The following is a 22,187-nucleotide window of genomic DNA, read 5'->3' as shown; positions in this document are numbered from 1 at the left end:
CAGCCATCCCCCTCTGGACTATTTAGGATCTGACCACCACCCACAACAAAATGTGATCAGTACGCCCACCAAACTGTGAGTTGCAAAGGGGAAGCTGGTCCCGTTCTTTGAACACCTATCCCTTGATGGCCACTCAGTGAGCCCAAGGTGGTGACTTTCTACTCTGCCTGTTATTCCCTGCCCTCATTCCCTGCTGGTGGAAAAGAGAAAGGGGCAAAAGGTAAAACTCTCCCTGGCTACAGGAAAGAGAACAAAAGGGGCACAAAACTTGGTTTCCTCAAGTCAGACTCTTGCCTTCATTATCTTGCCTGGTTTTCTTTTAAGTTATTTTCACCTTCTGGTTTTTGTTTAGCCAGAAGGAGCTAGGGTGAAGGAAAAAAAGAACAGAAAAAGTTCCTTCATCTCTTTCTCTCCTGAGAAGACCCACAATCAGAACCTGGCCTGTGTTACTCAAGGCACAGACCCCACACCACGTCAATTATACAACTTGGGGGAAAAAAACCCCAACAGTGTAGAGTTGCATTGCTGGCTGGTAGAGAAGAGAGCCTGGTGATCCCAGGATGCCCATGGAGGAAATAGGTCTCTAAAACAGCTATTTGTTATATATATTTTATTGAAAAAATTTTACATCAAAATAGTTTGGCAAACTGTAAAAGTATACATAAGTGCAAATATATCCTCCTTTTAAAATACAAGCAAAGTGTGAGTATACACGAAAATCATAAAAATATCTTTAAAATATGGTGGTAGAAAACAACCTTGTAAAAAAACGTTGTATTGTCACAATACTGAAAACCACTTTCTTAAACTAGACACATTGTTTCTAAATACTTTCTTAATAATGTTCTTTGGCACCTGTATCCAAACTTAGTGTTTGGCGGAACAGAACTCTCTTTTGGCTAGGCAACAAGATGAGGCTTTCTTGAAGTCTTGTGCTTAGCACTGCCTTTTTGAAAAGCACAAAAATTTTCATAGACAAAGAAAAACACAAACACACAACTTGCGTTTTTCAGACCCTGATGACTGAAGGTAATGAAGATCCCAGAGTTACAGGTTTATGTTTTTCATGTGGTGACTTTTTACCATCCGCTAAAAAGCTGAGTTCTCCGTTGGCTCTCTCCCTCGTGGGGATCCTGCATATATTCATATTAGGGTATTGCCAGGGTTGTCCTTCTACCAATGGTAGACAAGTATCAGTGAACAGCGCTGGCCTGGGGATTCTGGCTAAGTGACGGGTGTGCTACTTAGTGCTAGCGCCGTGCATAGTGGGGGAGTCCACCTCAGTTCATTCTGCCCTGCAGAAGAGAGAGCAGAGAGTGGCCAGGGCATGGCCTCCTTCCCTCCATTCACATGACACAGGGCTTAATATCCTGGCAGACACTCTGGTGGTGGTGATGGTGATAATATGGTCCGCTTGCAGAGGGATGGAAAGAAGAAATGCCATTAAAGTTGAGGACAAAATCCTTTCTGTCACACACTGGGGTAGAGTGATGCTGGTATCGAGGCAGTCCCACTGAAAGAAGAAAGGAAAAGCGTTTCAGAAATAGTCACTCAGCAGACGATGAGGCATGTTACTTTTTTTTTTTTTTTTTTTTTTTTACGATGAGGCATATTACTTTTTAAATTTAAATTTAACTCACACCTTATTTTGACTCAGGGTAAGAAAGGGGTTGATGTGCCTTTTGTCTATCGTTAGAAAACGGGTAGAGCAAACCCACCTCTAGAAGTTTCTCAAAGTTTCAAACTGGGTCATAGGAGGTCTGTGAAATCACTATGTTTTGTTTTGACGTGCCCGCACACAAGAGCACGATCCTCCTCTAAACCGGGTTCTAGAGCGCCTGAATTCCCCTTTTATTCCCGGACCCTCAGGAACGCTTTAATCGTGGAGGGTGCAACCGCGAGGGGACTGTTTGACCCACACTCTCTGTAGGGTTCCCTAAGCGCCGGTCTCCTGGCCCTTGATGCCAGGGCCTGGCTGCAGAGGCCAAGCCCCCTTCACAGAAACACCACCGCTGTCGCTCTCACTTCTTCTGAGCCTCCTGCCTGTTTCTCAATTAACTGGCCCAGTCAGAATAGCAGGTCACAACAAAAAGAGATGAGAGAAAACAATTCCTTTGCAAGACAAAGGGCCTGGAAAGAAAGTACAGGTCGTCCTAAGTTAGTAAAGTCTCAGACTTCCCTTAGAGAAGCCTTTCTCCAGGGAGCAGATAATGCTCTTCGATAAACGCTCAGCTGCAGACCCTTCTGCACATCGAGGTGTCAGGCAGCGCGGGGAGCCCCTTAGAAAACTCCAGGATGGCAGAGGGCGGAGAAGGCTCTCTCTCCTCTCCTCTCCTCTCCTCCCCGGCCGCTGCTCTGAGGAGGCCCAGAGCCCGGCCGCAACCCGCTGCCGACTTTTGCTTTTGTTTTCTCAGCGCCTCCCGGCCCCGGGGCGCAACTGGCCGGTGGCGTCCGGAGCGCGCCGCGGCCGGGTCTTCTCCCGGACAGAGTCTCTTTCCGCGCTGAGCTGGGTAAAGGCCTCTTCGCCTGCGTATTTTCTGGGTACCCGCGCCTTATGGGACCATAAATTGCATGTTGGGGGTCAGGCCAGATTCGAATTTTGAGTGCGTGAAAACCGTACTCGCCCGCCCGCGGCGCTCGCGCCCAGCTCCCACCGCCTTGGCCTGGCAGCATCCCAGGGCTTCGAGCGGTCGCTGACTTGAGCCACGTTTGTTGCCTTGTAGCACCTACTGTCGCCAACGGCGCGCCGCATTGATCGCAGAAAGCAGCAACACGTCCACGCGGCCCCGGTGTGTGCTTGTTGCTCTGCATACAGGTGCCTTCGCCCGTCGCGTTACAGCACTTTTCAGTGCCAGTTCTATGAGCTCAAAATAGCGGGCCCAGGCAGGACCCAGAGCTAGAGCTAGAGCTCTGGGTTACGACCGACTGAAGGCCGCCGCCAGCTCTTTGATGTGACCAGAGAGAGATAAAAGCCCCTGCTCCTTCTTGAAAGACTCACTGTAATAAATGACGGGTGCGGGGCCTCCCTGAGCACGCGGACCTTGGACGCCCCATCCCAAGCTGGACTCCGCTGCCCGCGGGGGTGTGTTGTGTGCGTGTGTGCGTGCTTGTATGCTGCGGGGAAACTTCTTGGACTACCAGCCCCTCGGTCTGCTCCTCCTCCCAGCTCCTCGCTGGGCCATAGTCCCTCGTTGGGCCGCGGTCCACCAGCGGCGCACTCTTAACAGGCTCCGCTGGGCCCGCTCACCCAGCCTGCTCCTGCTGAGCCCCCACTTCTCCTCCGCCTGGGGGATGCCAACTAGGACGGGGAAAGAGAGGGACGGGAGCCAGAGGACGAGGGAAGAAGGGGCAGAGCGTCCTGGTCGGGCCTTGGCACCAATGACGGCCTCCCCAGGATTCCCAGGCTCTGCCCATAGGTCGTACGAGGCTCCCGGGCAAGGCCGCTGCGGGAGGCCGGCCTGCTCCCGCTCTGCCGTTTTCGTTTTCCAAGTTTGTGTTTCCGGGTCCCGAATTTCTGAGACCTGTGTGTGAGCTTGGGTGTGTTGGGTAGGGCGAGGGCGGCCTCAAAGAACAATCATAAGTCTCTTTCTTTCTTGCGAGTTCTTTTGTTTTTAAATTTTTGGGTACTGTTTCAGGGCAGCTGGAAAACCTCGAAGTCTGGGTTCAAACTGAGTAGACCCTGCTTGGAGAAGGGGAATGGGGAACACTAGGAGGGCAGAGAGCAGAGGGCAGCGGGCTGGGCGGGGAGAGGAGTGGTGGGCAGGAGAGTGGGGGAGTGCGCGCCGCCTGGGGTGAGCGGTGATTGACAGCCAGTCCCAGGGGATTAAAAAAAAAGTGAAGAGGGAAAGGTCGTCTGTATTGGTTACTTGTTGAAATTCCCATAAAAATTGAACAAGACTCTGCTCTCAGTGGGTTAAGTCAGGCTAAAATCCTCTCCCGTGTGGTCCTGCCGAGACTGTCTTTGTTTAGTTAACCTCTGAGACCCGCATTTAAAAGGCCTATTTGGGAAATTTCACCGTCCAGGGAACCAACATCTTTTGCCCATTTCTGGGCTTCCCGTCTCCCTTGCAGTTCATGTCACAGGCTGATTCCCGAACATATATCGTGTGCATCATCCTCTGAGGCTTTTTCTAATTGGGGTGAAAGGTGGATGTGAACTAAAACACCATTAGATAGACAGATCAGCCTGATTTTAAGCCTGTGGGTGCTTCAGAGAGGTTAATATGACAGAATTTATCTCCACTGTCCGAGAGAAACCTGGTTAAATATTCAAATTCCCTCCTCCACCCCATCTGTTCCCTCCCACCTTTCATCGCCTTCGGCAAGTCAATAAATTTTCATAATCTTCAACCAACAAAATTTACACCAGCAACACAACTGAAGTCCAAGAGGCAAGCATTTCTCAGGGGAATCACAACGTGGGCCTCAGGTCCTCCTGGCCTAGGACAGACTCATGTCATCATGAGTTGGGAAGCAAGGGACTCCTCACAGGCTGGTGCCCCTCTCTATTAGTAACACCTCCCTCCTATGAACAATCCTGGATCCCCCCTCTGCCTTCTTCCCTGACCCTCCCTCATTTCCCCTCCCCTCAATTCTGGCCCAGTTGCAACCCCTCCTCACCCACACCCTCAGCATACAAAACATGTCCCTTTCTGACGTCTACTTTGGGAGAAAAGCAACAGCAAACAAACTAAACACACCTGCGTGCGCCAGCGGGCGCGCATACACACACACACACACACACACACACGGAAGCAGACACAGCTCCTTAGCCAGGCTCCCCAAAGACCACATGCCTTCTCTCTAAACTAAGTTGGGCCTGAGATTTGACACCCTGGGACCCCAGGAAGTCAGTCGCACCATCCTCCTGGCAGTGCAAATTCTGGAGGCCCAGCTCTTGGCCAAGGGTATGAGAGAGGGCAGTATGACCTCAATCCTCTCCCCTCCATGAATAAGGTTCCCTCTTCTCCCAGCACCCACCCACTCCTCCCAGTGCCTTCAGACTCCCTGGCTGCGGCGACCCTGTGGAAGTTGCAGTAGCCCTGGAGCCTGGAAACCTAGAGGCGCGCACTGCGTTACCTGAGAGGTCCTCCCGGGCGTTCTGGTGCAGGTAGCTCTGCTCCAGCGAATAGGAGGACATGCTCGAATGCAGGCCTGCCGAGGCTGCGGGGTTGCTGCTTGGCGTCAGGGAGGGCGGCTGCTTGAGGTAAGGCGAGGCGCCGGGCGAGCTCCAGTGCGCCGCGGGGCTCGTGTAGGGAGAGTGGCACTCGATGGCGCTCGCCATGGCTGGGGATGAGGGCACTGGGCTGCTGCTGCTGTCCGGGCCGTAATCCCCTCCGCCGCCGCCCCCAGCAGCTCCGACACCCCCAGGCCCGGCGGGCACGGGACAACTGGCCATGTAGGTGGATCCGGGGTTGGGCGACATGTGCGGGACGTGGTGATGATGATGGTGGTGCGGATGCGCGTGGCCCGGGGCGCCTGTGCTGGCGTCGTAGCCCGCAGGCATCATGTCGAGGCCTCCGTAGCCGCCCTGCCCGTGGCACCCGAGAGGCGCCGATGGGGGCGCCTGGAAGTCGAAGCCCTGTGGCAGCAGCGAGGCCCCGAAGCCCAAGCCACTCACTACGCGGTGGTACATGGGCTTGAGCGCCTGGCATTTCCGCCTGAAGCCGCGGGGCCGGCGGCGGAACGAGCCCTCCTCGAACATGAACTCACTGGCCGGGTCGATGGTCCAGTAGTGACCCTTGCCGGGTCTCCCGAGGCCCTTGGGCAGCTTGATGAAACACTCGTTGAGCGAGAGGTTGTGGCGCACGGAGTTCTTCCAGCCCTGGTAGGCGCCGCGGAAGAAGGGGAAGCGCGCCTGCAGGAACTGGTAGATCTCGCTGAGCGTCAGGCGCTTGCTGGGCGAGCTCTGTATGGCCATGACGATGAGCGCGATGTACGAGTAAGGAGGCTTCTCTGGCCGCCGCAGCCCCGAGCTCGCCTTCTTGGCGCCCCCACTCCCGGCGCCCGCGCCGCCGCCGCCGCCACCCGCGCTCTTGCAGGCGGCAGAGGAGGCGCTGGCCGAGTTGGAGGAGGAAGAGGAGGAGGCACAGGAGGCTGAGGAAGACGATGAGGACGACGAGGTGGTCTCCAGGGCGGCGGCGGCGGGCGGCGGGCTCATCAAGGCGGCCTGGAGTGCGCCAGGGGCCGGGCTGCACGCGCGGCGGAGCGGGGCCGGCGGCGGGCGCGGTGGGGGCGGCGGCGGCCCGCCCTCGGTGGTCATCTGGGACCGGGGAGCGAGGCCTGGCCGCAGGGGCGGGCCCCCGGCCGGGAACGGAGGCGCCGGAACGGGGTCGGCCCAGAAGCCGGGCGAGCGCCCTATTCGGCCGCCCGGGCTGCAGCGGTGGCCACTCCGAGCCAGCGCTTCGGCGTCGCCTCCCTCAGCTCCGCTGGGGCTTCTGGCGGCGGCGGCGGCGGCAGCGGGCCGGAGGCAACGCCCGGCGCATCCCTCCCCTGAGCCTCTGGCCCCTGTCTTGCGCAATGGCCTATGGGCCCGTAGAACCAAAGAGGCTGCGTGCCGGGCAGCTGCGCCCGCGAGCTGGGACCACGGCAGGGACCCCGGGGACGAGCCCGACGTCTCCCTTCAGGAGCGCTCCTCGCTCTGTCTCTCAGACTTCCTCCCTCCCGCGCCCTCCCCCGGCCGCCCTCCCTCCCTCCCTCGCTCCCTCCCCCCACCCCCACCCCGCCCTGCCCCCTCCACGCTCCGCGCCGTCTTGGGGAGGGCGCGCTTGGCCTCAGTGCTCACTCCTCCCCCCTCCCAACCTGGCGGCAGGCTCCGTCTCTTATCTCGCTCCTCTCTCTCCACGGTTTTCCTTGGCCTTTTAATTTCTCTCGACCACTTTCCCTCTCACCTACCCACCCTCTTTCAAACGGAGGGACCACAGAATCACATTTTGCTAGGTTGACTCCCATTTCCAGCAAAACTCGGCCACCGATATAACTTTATAAGCTCTTCTTTCTCGCTCCCCTTACAGCACCCCTGCCTCCCATCCCAGAAAACAGCCACCCCCTTCGGAGAGGACCCACCCATTCTTCTCCTCTCCTCCTTCTCCCTCTCTTCCTCCTACCCCCTGTCCCCTCAATCCACCCCCACCCCGTCTCCGTCTCCCACCCCGTCTCCGTTCTCCTCCTCCTCCTGGCTCCTCCTGGGCCGAGTGGTGCTGCCGCTGGTGCTGGGGCTGCCGCCGTCGCCGGGAGCCTCCTTAGCTGCCTTCCCCCGTGCCCGCACTGACACCATCTGTCAACATCATTTAGACATTACAGCCCTCAGCCACACGCCAGGGTGCCAAACGCCCAAAGGTAAAGTGCCAATCCTCTCTCTTTCTGACAGGGCCCGGAAGATCCGCAACAGTTGCTAGTAGAGGGCAAGAAGCCGAGGCGCCGCAAAGCACCCTTCTCCCTGCCCCCTGCCCCCCCCCCCCCCGCCCCCTGCCCCCGCCTCGTGCTGCCAGAGGATCCTGAACAGGTTTGGAACTTTGAGAAGATGGGTATAGATAGAGTAAATTCAACCCAGATTTAGAATAAGATTCATGTTTGCGTTGGTTTCCACTTCCTTTCAGTTTTCCACTTGATGTTTTGGGAAAAAAAGAAGAAAGGAAGGAAGGAAGAAGGAAGGAAAAGAAATGCAGAAAGAAGGCTGACACTGGGCGAGAGAAGTGAGATAGCTGTATTTATATTCAGGCCTGAAGGGCTGTGTAACTCTCACTAAATTTACCTCCTCAGTCTCATGTTGTCCACCAAAAATGCTGTGCCATCTCCAAGCTGCCTTATGTAGGAGAACACTCCAACACAGTGTAGCTAATTCCTCTCTAAGTAAGAGTGAGGCTGGGAGAGAGGATGTGCCCCCGGGAGGAATCACTTCCAATGAGACCCGACAGTTAGTTATTGGATTACACGTGCAAGGAAATGTAGTCTGACCAGGGACAGGGGCTGGAAGTGGGAGGAGGAGAGCCTGAGGCCTGGGAGCTGGCTGGGCCACACAAGGGCTGATGCAGGAGGCCCAGAAGGGGAGGTGCTGTAGACCAGAGGACCAAATGGGATGCTGGGCTAGACACACCTCTCTGTCTACTCTGAAGGGATTGAGGTGCATGTATGTGTGCTGGAGAGCCTGGCAAGGGGGGTAGGATAAGAGAATCTGAGATCGGTCAGGGATCTAGAGAAAGGCCAGCTGCAAAGAACCTTGGATCAGAACCGAAGCAGATTTTGGGAGGAATGGCACTAGCTATCTGTGCCCCTGGAGATACCAAAAAGAGTATCTGCTCTTGGCTAAGCATGCTGGTGGGGCTGTAGAAGCAGCGGAGAGGGAGGGGTGGGAAGGGGGAAGCTGGGGGCTGGGCTGGGGCTGGCCCCAGACAGTGACCTGAAGTTGAGTGGAAGCAGGCTTTTTCCATCAAACCCTGCCTGGATACCACACACAGAGACCGAGTGTCAGTTTACTGCCCTGAGCCGGGCTCCTTTTCCCTAAGCTCCACAGTAATTAGACAAAGAAAACCTAAATTAGCTGAACAGGCGTCGACAGCTTCCTCCAGAGCACCCCTGGTACCTACATGGGAATGTGTCCGAAAATGGCTTGATTGTAGCCGAGAGTCAGCTAAGAAAACACGGCTAAAATGAACTCAGTTTACCGCTCATTTCCAATAGAAAAAAGAAACAAGTCAGTCTTTTCCGGATGGGATGTTTTGATTGAGTTGGGGGGTGGGTGGGTGTTGCAGTTGCTTCTACTTCTAAGAATTTCTTTCTGAACGACATGGGAGCATATTTTAGAGATGGGTCCCCATTTATTTCAGGTTTTTCCCCTCTAACCCCTCTTTGTCATTTTACATGGGACAATTTAAATGTAAGTAACTAAATATAGAAGTATATATAGTAGGTGCATAAGTCAGTGCTTTGAGTGTCTGAAAAATAATTAAATGCAATAGAAGCTGGTGTCAGGAGGACAGATAATAACTCAAAGGAGCCCCACTGACATAGCCTTCTCTCTCTCTCTCTCTCTCTCTCTCTGTGTGTGTGTGTGTGTGTGTGTGTGTGTGTTTAGTGGGAATAGAATTGGCCCAGGTGGAAGAATAAGGAAAACGAAGGCAATCATCTCATTTGAAGGAGGGGATGATAGACAATGGAATTTGGGGAAATTCAGCAAGCAAGTAAATGTAACTGAACCCTCTCTGTACACACTAGGAATTCAATGTATATTGGATTTCAGGCCCTACAAGGTTTTAGGACCCAGCAACTGAAGAATAAAAAGCACCAACCCTCAAATTTAAGCAGGTTAAAATACCAGGGAGTTTTAGAGGCTCCATTCCCTATCCAATCCAAGTGACCACGGTATTCATTTACCTAAACTCTTCAGACTTGAGAGAAATACCACCTAGAGTTTGCTGAGTGTTCCAGGAGGCTAGACAGTCCTGAAAAGGCCATCGGCATTGGAATTACAGTCCCAGCCTGGAACAGCTTCTGTTGACTTGAAGCTTTTCTCTCTCTCCAGGGGTCTAAATACTACCCTGCACTCCACAAAAATATGGAGGTTAATGACCTTAGTTATCCGAGCAGGAAGAGGCTCTTCTCTAAAATTCTTCCTTGCAGACCCCATTTTTGCCATGGAAATTCCCCTAGACCTAAAGTTTGTTCTAGAAATACAAAACGTCCGATTTTGTTCCTGATAGATTTCACAAGTACAAGGCTTTCCACTCTTATCATGTCACAACCACGTGGTCTAAATACAGTTATCTCCCCTTTAGCCATAAGGAAGCAGGGACTCAGAAACATCAGATGACCTGCTGCAAGTCACACCTGGGGAAGTGACAAAGCTGGCCTGTACTGGGGGGCCTGGGATCCCAGTCTAGGGCTGTTTCCAGTACCTTGCATCAAAACCTCTCAACTTTGTTTTAATTACTCATTTATACAGATCTCCTGGGTAAGAATGCATGTCAAATTCTTTATCCCTGGCAATAATATCTGAATTTCTATTTAGAAAAAACAGTTTAAAAGGAAAGTTGTCTCTGATACATAGCCTTGCTTAGGATGGTTCCCTCTCTCGGAAGCCCTTTCTTAAGGTGGTGAGCTCTTCCCGACTGACTTTCATTGCCTTATAAACAACACAAATCTTGATTTATTTTTTCTTACTGGAAGGAAAGGTATGGTTCGTTAAAATAAATATAGATGAGGCCAGGCTGCTCCTCGCTTAACCAGAAATACACAGCGTCGGGTGCAACCGCCCTCTGTCCGTCCCTGGTGCTCTGTCCCTCTTTGGTTGACTGTCTCCGTCTGGGCTGCGGGTTCTTTTCCCGCTCCAAACCTCAAGGCCCCGCCCCTGCTCCAGCGCAGGGGAATGTAAACCTCGGGAAGCTTCGGTTTCTCCGATTTGTTTTGTAATCGGCGTTTTATTCTAGGAAATCTCTTCATTATTGCGGTTTAAATCTTATGTTCTTAGCATACTTCCTCTGCTTCGTGGGTTTTACATGAAATGGCTTAGACTAAACCAGTTACCCACCGGAGAGACGCATCCGCACCGACACTGTTTACCGCCATCCGAGACCTCTCCTCCTCGAGGCACTTCTCGCTCTGGTTACCCCTCCCTTCTTCCGCCAGCCTGGCTGGCGCAAAGTCTCTTCCCAAATCAGTCTGGAACTGGCCACTATATTCACCCCGTGTTTTGGTACAAAATTAACGTATGTAGAAGATTCTACAGCTCCTGGGAGGCCTTTCTAGTTGCTGACGATGGGCTCCGGTGCTGAGGCCGAGGGAGTGTCTGATTGTTTGAGGAAACCAAGGAAGACCTAGAGCCTATGCGCCACAGAGGCCCCTCTAGAAACTTTAATTTATATAGAAAATCCGCCGCTGAGGAGAGGGGGACTTGGCGAGGAGGGGTAACGGTGGGGATTTTACACCCTTCTCGGCGTCTGCTCTTCTTCTTCGGTCCAGAAACCCCCAGACCTCCGTGTTTGAACACCAGCCACGCAATTGCAAGTGTTTATTTGGATAGATCCCCGCCTCTCCCCCCCCCCCACCCCTCCAAACGCCTCTCCCGGGCAGGGCTCTTTATATAGCCACCTTCTTGACTTGAGATATCGCGGATAGCCCCCTTCTCCTGGGCCTGGCGGTAGTCATGATTGGGTACCTCGCTTGACCTGGTCTGAGGTACTTGGAGAGGAAGAAAAAAAGGATCCAATCTACCGGAACCCTCTACCCATTTCTGCCCTTCTCAGATTTCAAGGCCCTGGTGCTCTTCAGTTGGGGACGAGACTTTGGGATGCTCCCTGGAGCAGGGCTCAACTGCCCACAGGACCTGACCCGGATGCAGGCCTAGTGGTACCAGGCCGGGCATCCTGAGGGCTCCGGTGGACCGTCCTTTTGTATCGTCCACAGCCAGCTGCTTTTATGGGTGGGGCTTGAGAAGAGGGGCTCCGTGGTAGGGATCGCAATTCTCCTAAAAGGCAGCTCTGGTGATTGCAAGGAGGAGAGAAAAGGGGCAGTGCCGGAAAAGACACAGTCCGTGTGTTCCCCAAGGGGGCAGGAATGAGTGGGTTTCCAGTAACGAAGGAAAATTAGAGAAGCTTCTACCGCACATACCCAACCATAGGAGAAAAAAGGCGGAAATAAGTGTGGTTGCTGGTGCCTTGACTCAACACGTTAATTTTGCATCCATTCGTGCTGCTGGGAGGGAAGCCCCCCTTGAAGAGACAGAAAACGGAGGGACCAGGGCGTGTCTCAGGAGCACAGCCTCTCCTCTGCAGCCCCATGCCTTGGTCTTGGAAGGCCTCTCGCCCACTGCTTCTGCTTATATACCCAGGTTCTGGAGGAAGGTGGCTGGGCCTCTTGAGCGTCTGGCAGGGCCGGCGGGAGGGCCGGGCCCACCTGGGAGGCGCCCTTGGCCTAGGAGGGGTTAGTCTCTGGCACTGAACTTAGGAGGGTGCGCGTCCAGGGCAGCTGAACGCATTAGCCGAACGCGCCGGGAGATCGCAAGGCCGTGCCTCGAACTCCCACCGACGGAGGAACTAGGTTGGTCCGCTAGGGGTATACGGGCCGGGAGGCACCCTGGAGGTTCCAACCCAGCCGTAGTTGGGTTTTCTTCACTTGTCTGATTCGTCTCCTCTCCCCATGCGCTCCCCCGCCCCCCAAATAAATAAATATCTCCGTGGGCAGCGAACTCCGCAGGGCGCCGGGCCCTGCGCGCCGCGCCGCGATGGATGAACTTCCTGGAGCATCAAAACTCCCCTCTTGTCCTCCCTGCTGAGCTCAGGATATGGTGCGCGCTTGCTTCTCTTCAGAAAAGGAAACGTAGCTCTTCCAAAAATATAAATCAGCGCTGACGTCCAAATATTTCTTTTGTCCTCCAGCATCCTCTGTGGGGATAAATAAAACGTGCTCGGCGCCCAGAGCCCGACTCGGGACCTTGGGCGCCCAGACGCCGCCTTGGAGGAGCTGCGTTTTGGGAGTCTTCCTTCTCATCCATCCCCCATTACTCTCCTCTCTGCCCCTCCTCCAGTCTGGCAGTCGATCCCTGTTTTGGGATGCGGCCTGACTGCTGGTAGCAGGAGAAGGGCAGCTCTGGGCGGCAGAGGACAAAGGCCCGCGAGGCCGTCGGGAGGGGGAAGTGAGGGCTCACCAGTGCTAGGACAGAAGAGGAGACTGGGAAAGCCCCAAGACCATGTATCTTTGGAAACTGAGGCCACCCATCCTAGACGAGGCCCCAAAGCTGTCCTTCCAAGCTGGCCTTGCTTTGGAGATTTCGAGTCTTCCCAAGGAGCGTGAGCTTAGGGGTTCCCCATAGGTGTTCCCAACCCCAGGGCAGCCTCCTCTTAGAGAAGAGCCCAGAGGAGTCCATGTATGTGGGCCTACATCTCTGAAAGCTGCTGCCCATGACAAAGAAGGGGGCTTTTCAGTGTTAGAGGCTGTGGCCTGTCCTTGTCTTGGTCTGTGAAACCTAAGGGATGGCTTGAGTCCCATCATCCTCTCCAGTCCTCCTCCCCATCTCCCTTCTCCAATTTGGGAGAAGTGGGTTGATTTTCGGTTGGGGCTTTGGAAGGAAGTCTATAGCAGAATGCCCCCAAAGCATCAGGATGGTCTGCTGGTGGCTTTGACGCCTCCACTTCCCTTTCTGCTCCCCTGATAACCTGGTGTTAGGAGCCCACCAGCCCTTTTTCTGTCACCACTCCCTACCCCCAATGAATCATCCTGTCGCATCCACGCGGTGAAGCATAAAAGGCTCCCTAGGCTGAGGGTATCCAGGCAAAGAGACATCTTCACCTGCCTTATCCTCTTCACATTCCCCCATGCCCTTCCCCCTTGGCCTCAAGTGTTCCTTTCCAGGCCTGGTTCTTCCAGGCTGCGTGGTGGGGGGCTGTTCTCCAGCCACCCCTTCCTCTCTCCAGGGGGGTCTTTATTGATGAGCTGCCTCAAAAACCCCAGCCCAATATGTCCCAGAAGGGTTTAGACAATCCATCACCCACCACTTCAAGAATGCTTCCTCCCTTTCAAACACAATCCTCGAACACCAGGCGGGCTGCGGTGGGGAGGGGCGCGCACTTGAAAAGAAAGCAGCTATATAATCAACGTCAAACCATCCCGCAACCTTTCGGAAACAGGGACTGCGGCCAAAAATCTCTCCAAATGATTTAGGCGGCCCTCCTCGCCCTCTCCTCCCGCCCTCCACTTTGACTCTCCCCTGCGCCTGCAGTCGCGCGGCCAGCGCGGCAAACGCACATCCCTGCTCTGCATTGAAGGTCAACGCTAAAAGCTTCTCCGTGGGCGTAGGTTGCATTTTAGGAGAAAGCGTTTCTCCTCTTGGGGTTCAAGGAAAACATGCTTTCGGGATCTGGTCATAGTGTCCTTGTTGGTGGAAAGGGCTAAACTGGGAAGGCTGGACATGAAGCTGTGGATTCGTCAAATGATGTCTCCTTCCCTCCCTCCGAAAATCCTCAGATTTTGCGGTGTTGTGGGCTGCGCCTTCCCTTTTCCTTGGTGGTCGGCTCCGGAGAAGCAGGGATTCTTTTCGTTTCCTCTGGGTGGCGCCAGGCTCTCGGGAATCGGGGTCGACGGGACTGCCCAACGCGCCTCCAACCGAGCGGCTCCCTCTGCTTCACCTGTCCGACGCTCCTGACGCCGCCGTCCGGGGTCCCCGCAGCCTCGCGGTCCGGACCCCAGATTACTTAAAAAATGATCGTTTACCTCGTACTAGGTTGGCCACGTTAGGGCACATTCTGCTTTTGCTACCCCCTCACACCGTTAACATTTAGAGAAGAAAATAAGTCACAAACTTGATACTCCTTTATTGAAGCGCGCTCTTTCCGTTGCAAACATGCTTCTGCCATGCTGAAGAAACTCAGGGTTCAGTTCAGTTATTTTGGTTTCTGTAAGCAAGGGGCAGAGGGCTGTCTTCATTTGTAAGGTACACATGCAGACTCCTGGAGCTTTCCTGAGGTCTGGTGGAAAACAGACCACCGAGCGTCTGGCGGAGTCAGTTCCAGTAGGCTCTGCAGCCGGGTGTTTTGGAGAAGGCGCTTTCTTCTGCCTCAGCGTTCTCATCCGCGAAGAGGCTCCCAGACCTCTTGTTGTCTTCTGGGTCTACAGTGAGAGGGATAATTTTTTTTCTTTTTATTATTTCTCATCCTTTTGACTAGAAGAAGCCAGGCGGCTTCTAAATGCTGGTGAAAGTTTGTAAGGTAAAGGGAACGTTGGAGGGCCTTTTGGGGAAGGCTAAATAGGAAGGGCAGATGATAAGTAGACTAGGAGTGGACCTGGGATTCCAGAAGGCCAAAGGCACTAGGTTTGGAACTCCAGAATAAGATGTCAACCATTGGCCTTCCTCTGTGTCATGAAAAGAACTGAGTTTTTGTGTTTTAGGAAGTATGGCATTCTTCACTGCAACTGACTTTCATTTAAAAAACTCTAAATATTAGATTTACTGAAGTGTAATTTCTATACAATAAAGCACACCCATTTATATGAAAAGGTTGAGCTTTTATTTTTCTTTTTAAAATTTTATTATGAAAAATTTCATAGTACAGAAAAGCAGAGAGGATATATAATAAGGCTTCCTTTCAATACCCCTCACCTAGATTTAACAATTATTAAGATTTTGCTCGATTTGCTCCATTTTTCTTTTCTCTTTCTATTTTCATTTCTTGCTCAAATATTTTAGGATAAATCCAGATGTCATGTTTTAAAAGTGCAACTTACTACTTCTTAACACACCCACCAGTTGTAGCTCTCTCATACCTAAAGTTATATTTTGGTGCAGACAAGCACACTTCTTGGGGAAGTTGGAAATAGGACTGGGACATTGTTCTGGAGGAGTATTCTACAAATAGGACTCTCCATCCTGCTACTTGGTCCTCCCAACTGACTTCCAGCCTCAAATATCTTGGCTTTCTCCTGGCTGCTGGAACTGTCAAGAAGTTGACAAACTTTCCCTCCCCAAACTTTTCCTCCCACACCCTCACTGGGGCTGGGTGGGTGTTTTAGCAGTAAGCTGTGAAAAGGGGTTCAGTCATTTGTTCTGTGGCTAGAGTTAACCCCACACTGTCTTCATAAATGCATATCAGATCACTATATAAAATTCATTTTATTGCAAGAGCATATGTGACCATTGAATATATCTATCCCGATGCATATGTGTGTATGTTTATCCATGTGGACTATATAGTAGTTTCTGAATCATTAACCCAGATAGTGGCTAGCCAGGAAATAATTTTTCATACTATTTGGAAGTTCTTGTGAGAAGATTTTGGATTAGGCTGGAGGAGAAAAGAGGTCCTGGGGGATAGACCAGGAGACACTACCAGTTGTATCCCCAAACCCCAGTTCACACCAGGACTTTTTGTGTATTTCAGAAATATGTGTTACTGAATTGTCTTATTTTTCCCCTCCCCAGTAATACAGGTTACCTTTGTTCTTAGCATTTCCCTCACCCTCGGGGCAACCTTGAGCAGATGAATAGTGATGTGGTGATCTAAGTAGCCTCAAATTTTGTTTGACAATTGCACCTGCTCCTGATGATGTCTGTCTCTGTGCTTCAATTCCTGCTTTTTTTCCGGTAAAGAGGTAATAATAAAAATTTAAAAATAATTCTCCTCCTGCAGTGATTATAGAGATGAAATGAAAATTGTATAAGTATTAACATTTTTACATATACACATTTATGTTGTTATATTTTGGCCCAATCCAACAAAATTGCTGTTTAGTTTTGAGGTACTTCTGTAAATTTTATGAGTACTTGGGATCTTTCCTTCCTTGGGCGATCTCTTAAAAGCTTGTTTGGTTTTGCCCCTAATAAGGAAATGATGGTGGGTCCATAATCTACAAGTTTAAGTCCGCCTCTGCGGGCTGGGGTCTCAGGCCTCCGGGTATGCTTAGGCTGTGGGTGGCGCTGCGTGGCTCCACAGTGAAGGGCAAATACTCAGGGTGGGGTCGGGGATGGGGGTAGGGGGACTTTTCCCTTGGACTGGATCACGCGGCCGTTGGAGGAATGTCTTTCGTAGCATCGGGGCTGGTCCCGCGCCCTCTCAGTGCGGTGGGTCAATGCCTGGTGGCCCGAGCAGGCACGTGACCAGGGCGCGGTGAGTGTGTGTGTGTGTGTGTGTGTGTGTGTGTGTGTGTGTGTACGCGCGCGCGCGCGCGTGTAGTTGAGTTCTGTCAGAGGACTTCACTCGAGTAGGGTAGAGAGTCCCTTGTCTGAGTGTCGTGCGGAAGCTCCGGCCTGATAATGTTAGGTACGCGGGCAGGGGCCCGAGTATGTGGGACTTAGGGGGACTCACTGGGGGTCCAGCCACCTACAGCTGATTGGCATTAGAGGTTTTCAAGATCCCAAGGGAAAAGCGTGAAAGCGCGGAAGAAAAACTTGCTTGCGCGCTGCGGCTGGAGCTCAAGGGCTTCTCGCAGATTCCTCGCGGTCATGGGCCGCCAGCGAAGCAACCAGTGGCATTTGCTTGTTTTAGGCAGATATTTCCACGTTTCCCCCCCATTTCCCGTTTGCGACAGGCGCAGGCTCTGCACCGTCTTGTGGGAGGTGGAGTGGCAGAGAAAAAACCCTCGCGGTCCACATAACCGCGCCAGAAACAGAAGTGTGGGATACGAAAGGGCCACCGCTTGACACCCCTATTCTTTCCACCCCACTGGGCTCACAAAGCTCTGACTCTGAAAAGGTAACCTGCAATTTGAAATACTGAGGTCGTAAATGCTTTCATTCCGTTTAATATTTTTGCGTATATCTCCTCGTTCATACACCTTGCACATGCGAGCTAACCTGACCTTGAGCGTTACTTTATTGATCCGGACTTCAGTTTTGTCATTTCTTTCCTTTTCTTTTTAACCTTCTTTTCTTTTTCTCTTCCTTTCCTTTCTTTTTTTAAGATATTATTTATTCATTCGTGAGAGACAGAGAGAGAGGCAAAGTGAGAGGCAGGCTCCCGGCGTGAGCCCAAAGCTGGGTCCCCTCCCACGACCCCGGGATCGTGACCTGAGCCCAAGGCAGAAGCCCAACTATCTGAGCCACTCAGGCGCCCAATTCTGTCATTCTGCAGTTGGGATTATAATAACAGCTGACCCACAGAGTTGCTAGGACTAAACGAAATAATACAAGTCAAGCCTGTAGAGCAGCGTGCAGCACGTGGGAAGCGCTCCACCAACAATGGCCCAGAAACCGCATCGATTCCTCTGACCTGGAATCTCTTTCTCCAGCGCAGCCCTAGAGTTTTCTCCTGGGTGACTTTAGGTGGTGGTGCGGGGGGCCTAAGGCGAATTGGGCCCCTCCGTCTGTCCCAGCCTCAACGAAACTCTTGGGCTTTGTTTTACTTTGGGATTCGATTAAGAATTTAGAGTTAAAAACGGAGCAGGGAGAAAGTACGGAAAGGCCCTGATGGGAAGCTGGGGCCGAAGGCTCAACCCCCGAACAGCTACGCGCCCAGGGGGAGAGGCTTCTGAGAACAGCCTGGGCTAATGAGCGTTGGGACGGGTCCAGCTCTGCGAGAAGGGAACTGGCGAGCTCTGGTGACTGGCGTCCGGCTTGGTTTGGGGCTACTTCTCCGTGCCACGGCCGCACCACTCGGTTCGCTCAATGCGGTCAGACTGCTTGCGGGCGGGGGTACTAACTCCCTAGGGTGGCGGTGCGCTACTGTGACCCCAAAGAGGAAGGGTGCCCATCCTGGGCAGAATGGAAGGGAAACGCGGGGCACAGAGGGCGACAAGTTCAGAAGCTGGGGGTGGAAAGCGGAGAGGTCATTTTCATTTTAGTGCCTCGACGTTTCCCCGGTGTGATCGTTGGTCAGGTTCGTCTCTGTCCACGACCTATCTCCAAATACTACTTGGAAAAAGGCAGACAATAAACAGCCCTTCCTCTGCTGTCAGGCCTTTGCTTGAGATCGGCCGGGGCCTCTCTGGGACCCTGAGTAAAAAAGGGCGGATTGGCTTCTCCCAGTGCTAAAACGTCCCCCACAGCGGCCGCAGGATACCAGGCGCAAAACGTCAGGCGGAGCGGCAGGTCTGAGCCACTGCGGCTTGGAAGGCGTTCTGCCTGCCCTGGAGGGGGAGGGTAAGAGGGGAAGTGACCTCTTGAACCTCATCAAATGCAAATCCTATAAGAAATTTTTTAAGGAAAGAAAAGCGGAAGGACAGGGAAATGGAGAAACGCGGAGTCCACCTGAGGCTTGAATGGCCTTTTTAGAATTCCAAGCCCCTGGGGTTTGCAGACTTCTCTGCGGTAGACCGAAGATTGGTAATGAACTTTGGATTTTCCCCCAGGAGGGTGAAGCTACCAGTTGACTTCCTCCAATATGCATATTTTACATATATAAACACCTTAGCAGTTTAATAGCCATTTAAACAAATCATTCACATAAATTTTTAGTCTTTAAACGATCTGGCACAAAAAATGGTTTTTCTTTATTCTGGTTCTTTTTCTTCCTTCTTTTCATTACTGTTCTTTGCAGCTAAGGTTTAATGTCCAGGTTGGTGGCCAAAGTGTTTTTTCATGTAATTTTGCTGTCTGTTTAATTGTAACGATCCACATGACTTTCCCTATCAACATGGATCTAGGATAGATTCAGAATTTTATTTTTCCAACTGGAGGTATAGTTTTGGAAAAAAGCAAATGTCCTTTTTGTTTGGCTCTTGTTGGTTGTTAGCTAGGTCATGATGTTGCTAGTGGAGTGTTCCCCCGCACCAAGCCTAATGAGAGACTCAGCTGTGACTAGTTCTTGGCTTTAAAAAAGACTGACCTACTTGATGAGTCAGTTATTCACCTATTTACTCTTCAAGTCTCTGGAGTTAAAATGCTAAGAATTTGAAAAACTGTGAGTTTTCATTTGTCAACTTTTCATCCAGAAAAAAAAAAAAAGGAGGGACTCAAAGGTTTTTTCTTCCCCTATCGAAGGAAATGCTGTTTGAAGACAGGAAAATGTAAACTAAACCTCCAGGACCCATGCCATGAAACAAAATGGGTGTGGAGAATTGAACAGGCCAACAGGGCAGACAGGATTTTGGGAAGAAGCCTGGGAGAGGCAGGGACAATTAGGTCTTTTACACAGTATGCTGTTCTTGATAAGGGGATGGCATGCATTTGGGAATCTGTGCTGGTGACAGAGTAAGGGCAAAGTAAAGAGAGTAGGGAGTGACAGATTGTTGTAGGGAGCACTTTCCATCTGGAAAAGTAGGTTTAAGTATCTCTTGTTGCTTTGTGGTGTAGATGGAGGGTGTATGTTGGCCTCAGGCTGAGGGAATTGGCCCTGCTGAGCTCAGCAAACAATGGACGTTAATAAACTTGTTTTGTAGGTTCTACCTATGAACATTTCTGCAGTTGGAGGGCTCTCAGAGAAGATCTGAGCCTGAAGTCCTTTCCATTTGTAAATCAGTTGCAAAGAAAGTAGTTGAATTGGTGGGCATTTTATGAGCATAGAGATTTAACAAAATGGAGAAGAATGTAGATGCATATAGCAGGTTAAGTATGATGAGAATTTGTGTGTGTGTGTGTGTATGTGTGTGGTTTTTTCGCTTTTCATTTTCTAACATCATGGTTTATACGTAAATCCATAGTAGTGTGAGAATAATATATAATTTACATGTGTGAGAATAATACATAATTTCAGGTGCCTTGAATTCATTTTAATGTATCCCTTTTCCCTTTCTTACTAGGAAATTGTTTCAAGATCAAGATTTGATTGATGTCTGGACTTTAGATATTTCTACAAAGTGAAGATCAGTGTTGTGTAGTAGAGGTAATACCCCTTAAAAATATTTTTCCTGGGCTATATTACTTACACTTTTCCTTTATTTTTCATCTCCTTTTCTTATATAATGACTTAGTGTAATTTACTTTCATACTTTGAGTTAAAAGTGGAATTTTAGTGGTTGAGAGTGGAAGAAATCATTTTAGTCAAATAATGCAGAGAAGTGCATTTGCATCATTAAAGTTACCTTCATGTAATCTGCTTCTAAGGGCGGTAATGCTATTTTAAGAAAATGATTAAGCTTTGAAAATTTAAATGATTTTAAAATATTCTAAGTTTCACTTTTAGTTTTCGGTGATAACTTACATTGTATTTATTTGTGACTTACCTTGTCTTTTTTAGAGAACTCCAATAACTTAGTGAAAGTCTGTTAACCTTCCCATGAATCCTCTAAAGAGAGGTAAACATATCTTTACTCTTTGAAACTATGACAATGGAGTCATTAGAAGAATAAAATAAGCCCGGAGGACAATACAATTTAACACTTTCATTAATAACTGGGAGTTTCAAAAGAAAGCAGGGCATCAGAGAATAGGAAAAAAATATATTTAAAAAATGCTTGCTATATCTAGATAATTTTCTAGATATATGTTTCTTTGGTTTACCTGGCATCTTTTCTTCCTTCTATTGGTAGCAACTTCTCTGTATCCTTAAGAACTTCTTGCTTCCACTCACTGTTGTGCTGGTGCAGTCACAGAGTTATGACACTCCCAGATTGGGATGGTTACGCAACCTATGCCAGTCTATATCGCACAACTTTTGGCCATTGTGCTTGGCCAAGCATAGGCATGGGCTCAACCTCAGTTACTTTATAATCTTCTGGGATAATATCTTAAAGATAATAAGAGAGGCTTACTCTTTTCTCTCCTGGATCAGGAACCATAAGGAAACATCCATGGAACTTCTTGTGGCCATCTTGTCACTTCCTTGGCTCCTTGGTAGAAGCCCACTTACAAGAGAAGAGAACCAACCCCAGAAGGAAGCAAAAGAGATAAGAGTATGGGGTGACAACACTGTTGGAGGCTGGGAATGGCCCAGGCCCTGGGATTTTCTTTTGATCAGCCAATTCCTCTCTTCTACAAACTATTTACAAGTGCTATTCTGTACTAGGCACTGTACCAGGTGCTGGGGAAACATTCAGGGAAAGACAGTCAAAGTCTCTTCTTTCAAAACTGAAAGAGGGAGGAGAAGACAGACAACAAACAAGTATACAAAACCTCCTTCAGATAAAGGAAAATGGTATGAAGGCAGACCATTAATAAGTTAGTAGATAAATGAGAAACTTTCTGATGGTAATGTAAAGGGGGAAAAATAATTTTCCCTTTACTCTTCTGAGTTCTATGGCTGAGACCACCCCCTCCCTATAATAAAAAATAGATTGACAAAAGAAAAAACAATAACAACAAAAAAACATCTATGACTCCTTAATACATGGGAGAGACCTAGGAAAACTGAGTAACTCCCTGAAATGGCCCCAGCCATCACCTTAACTATCATCTAAAACTAAAGGGAAAAAAAAAAGATTTTGGGGTGGGGGCTAGAGCCAATTGTGGGAGGTCACCAGGGCAAACAGAGTAAACAAGGATAAGTTTGTTATGCAGATTTAAATAGGTGCTAAGAGTTTCTTGTGATTTAGGTTATCCTTCTCTTCCTGATACAGGAAAGGAGATACCTACAAATGGAGATTTCCCTTATAAAATTAAATGTCCTCAGTTTTCAGAGCCTCTCCTGAGTTTGTTGTTTTTTTTTCTCTTCTTCTTCTTCTTTTTTTTTTTTAAGATATTTATTTGAGAGAGGGAGAGAGAAAGCAGGAGAGAAGTGGGGCATAGGTAGAGGGAGAGAGAATCTCAAGCAGACTTTGCTCTGAGCACGGAGCCCAGTTTGGGGCTTGATTTCACAACGCTGAGATCAGACCTAAGCTGAAACCAAGAG

The 22,187-nt window shown here is 50.6% G+C and overlaps 2 protein-coding genes across 4 annotated transcripts; one reads left to right on the top strand and one right to left on the bottom strand.

Moving 5' to 3' along the window:
• Positions 1–595: 595 nt before the first annotated feature.
• On the bottom strand, positions 596–6,642 carry FOXF2 (forkhead box F2). Its single transcript, XM_082730163.1, has 2 exons — positions 5,080–6,642; positions 596–1,513 (listed from the first exon to the last, which is right to left on the bottom strand). The coding sequence occupies exons 1-2, from the start codon at positions 6,260–6,262 to the stop codon at positions 1,347–1,349; spliced, it is 1,350 nt and encodes a 449-aa protein (XP_082586289.1). The 5' UTR covers positions 6,263–6,642; the 3' UTR covers positions 596–1,346.
• On the top strand, positions 1,572–21,979 carry LOC309864542 (uncharacterized protein). Of its 3 annotated transcripts, none has more exons than XM_082730164.1 (4): positions 1,572–2,510; positions 7,370–7,504; positions 20,161–20,243; positions 21,132–21,979. In XM_082730164.1, the coding sequence occupies exons 1-3, from the start codon at positions 2,211–2,213 to the stop codon at positions 20,188–20,190; spliced, it is 465 nt and encodes a 154-aa protein (XP_082586290.1). In that variant the 5' UTR covers positions 1,572–2,210; the 3' UTR covers positions 20,191–20,243; positions 21,132–21,979. The 3 variants fall into 3 exon arrangements, 1 of the variants encoding a protein (XP_082586290.1); XR_014311597.1 differs by lacking the exon at positions 1,572–2,510 and adding an exon at positions 6,056–6,122; XR_014311598.1 differs by lacking the exons at positions 1,572–2,510; positions 7,370–7,504 and adding an exon at positions 6,740–7,338.
• Positions 21,980–22,187: the final 208 nt, after the last annotated feature.

Source organism: Mustela nivalis, assembly GCF_964662115.1.
Source record: "Mustela nivalis genome assembly, chromosome: 5".
NCBI classification, from domain to species: Eukaryota; Metazoa; Chordata; class Mammalia; order Carnivora; family Mustelidae; genus Mustela; species Mustela nivalis.
The sequence above is the reverse complement of the archived record's forward strand: the minus strand, read 5'-3'. Positions and strand labels throughout refer to the sequence as shown.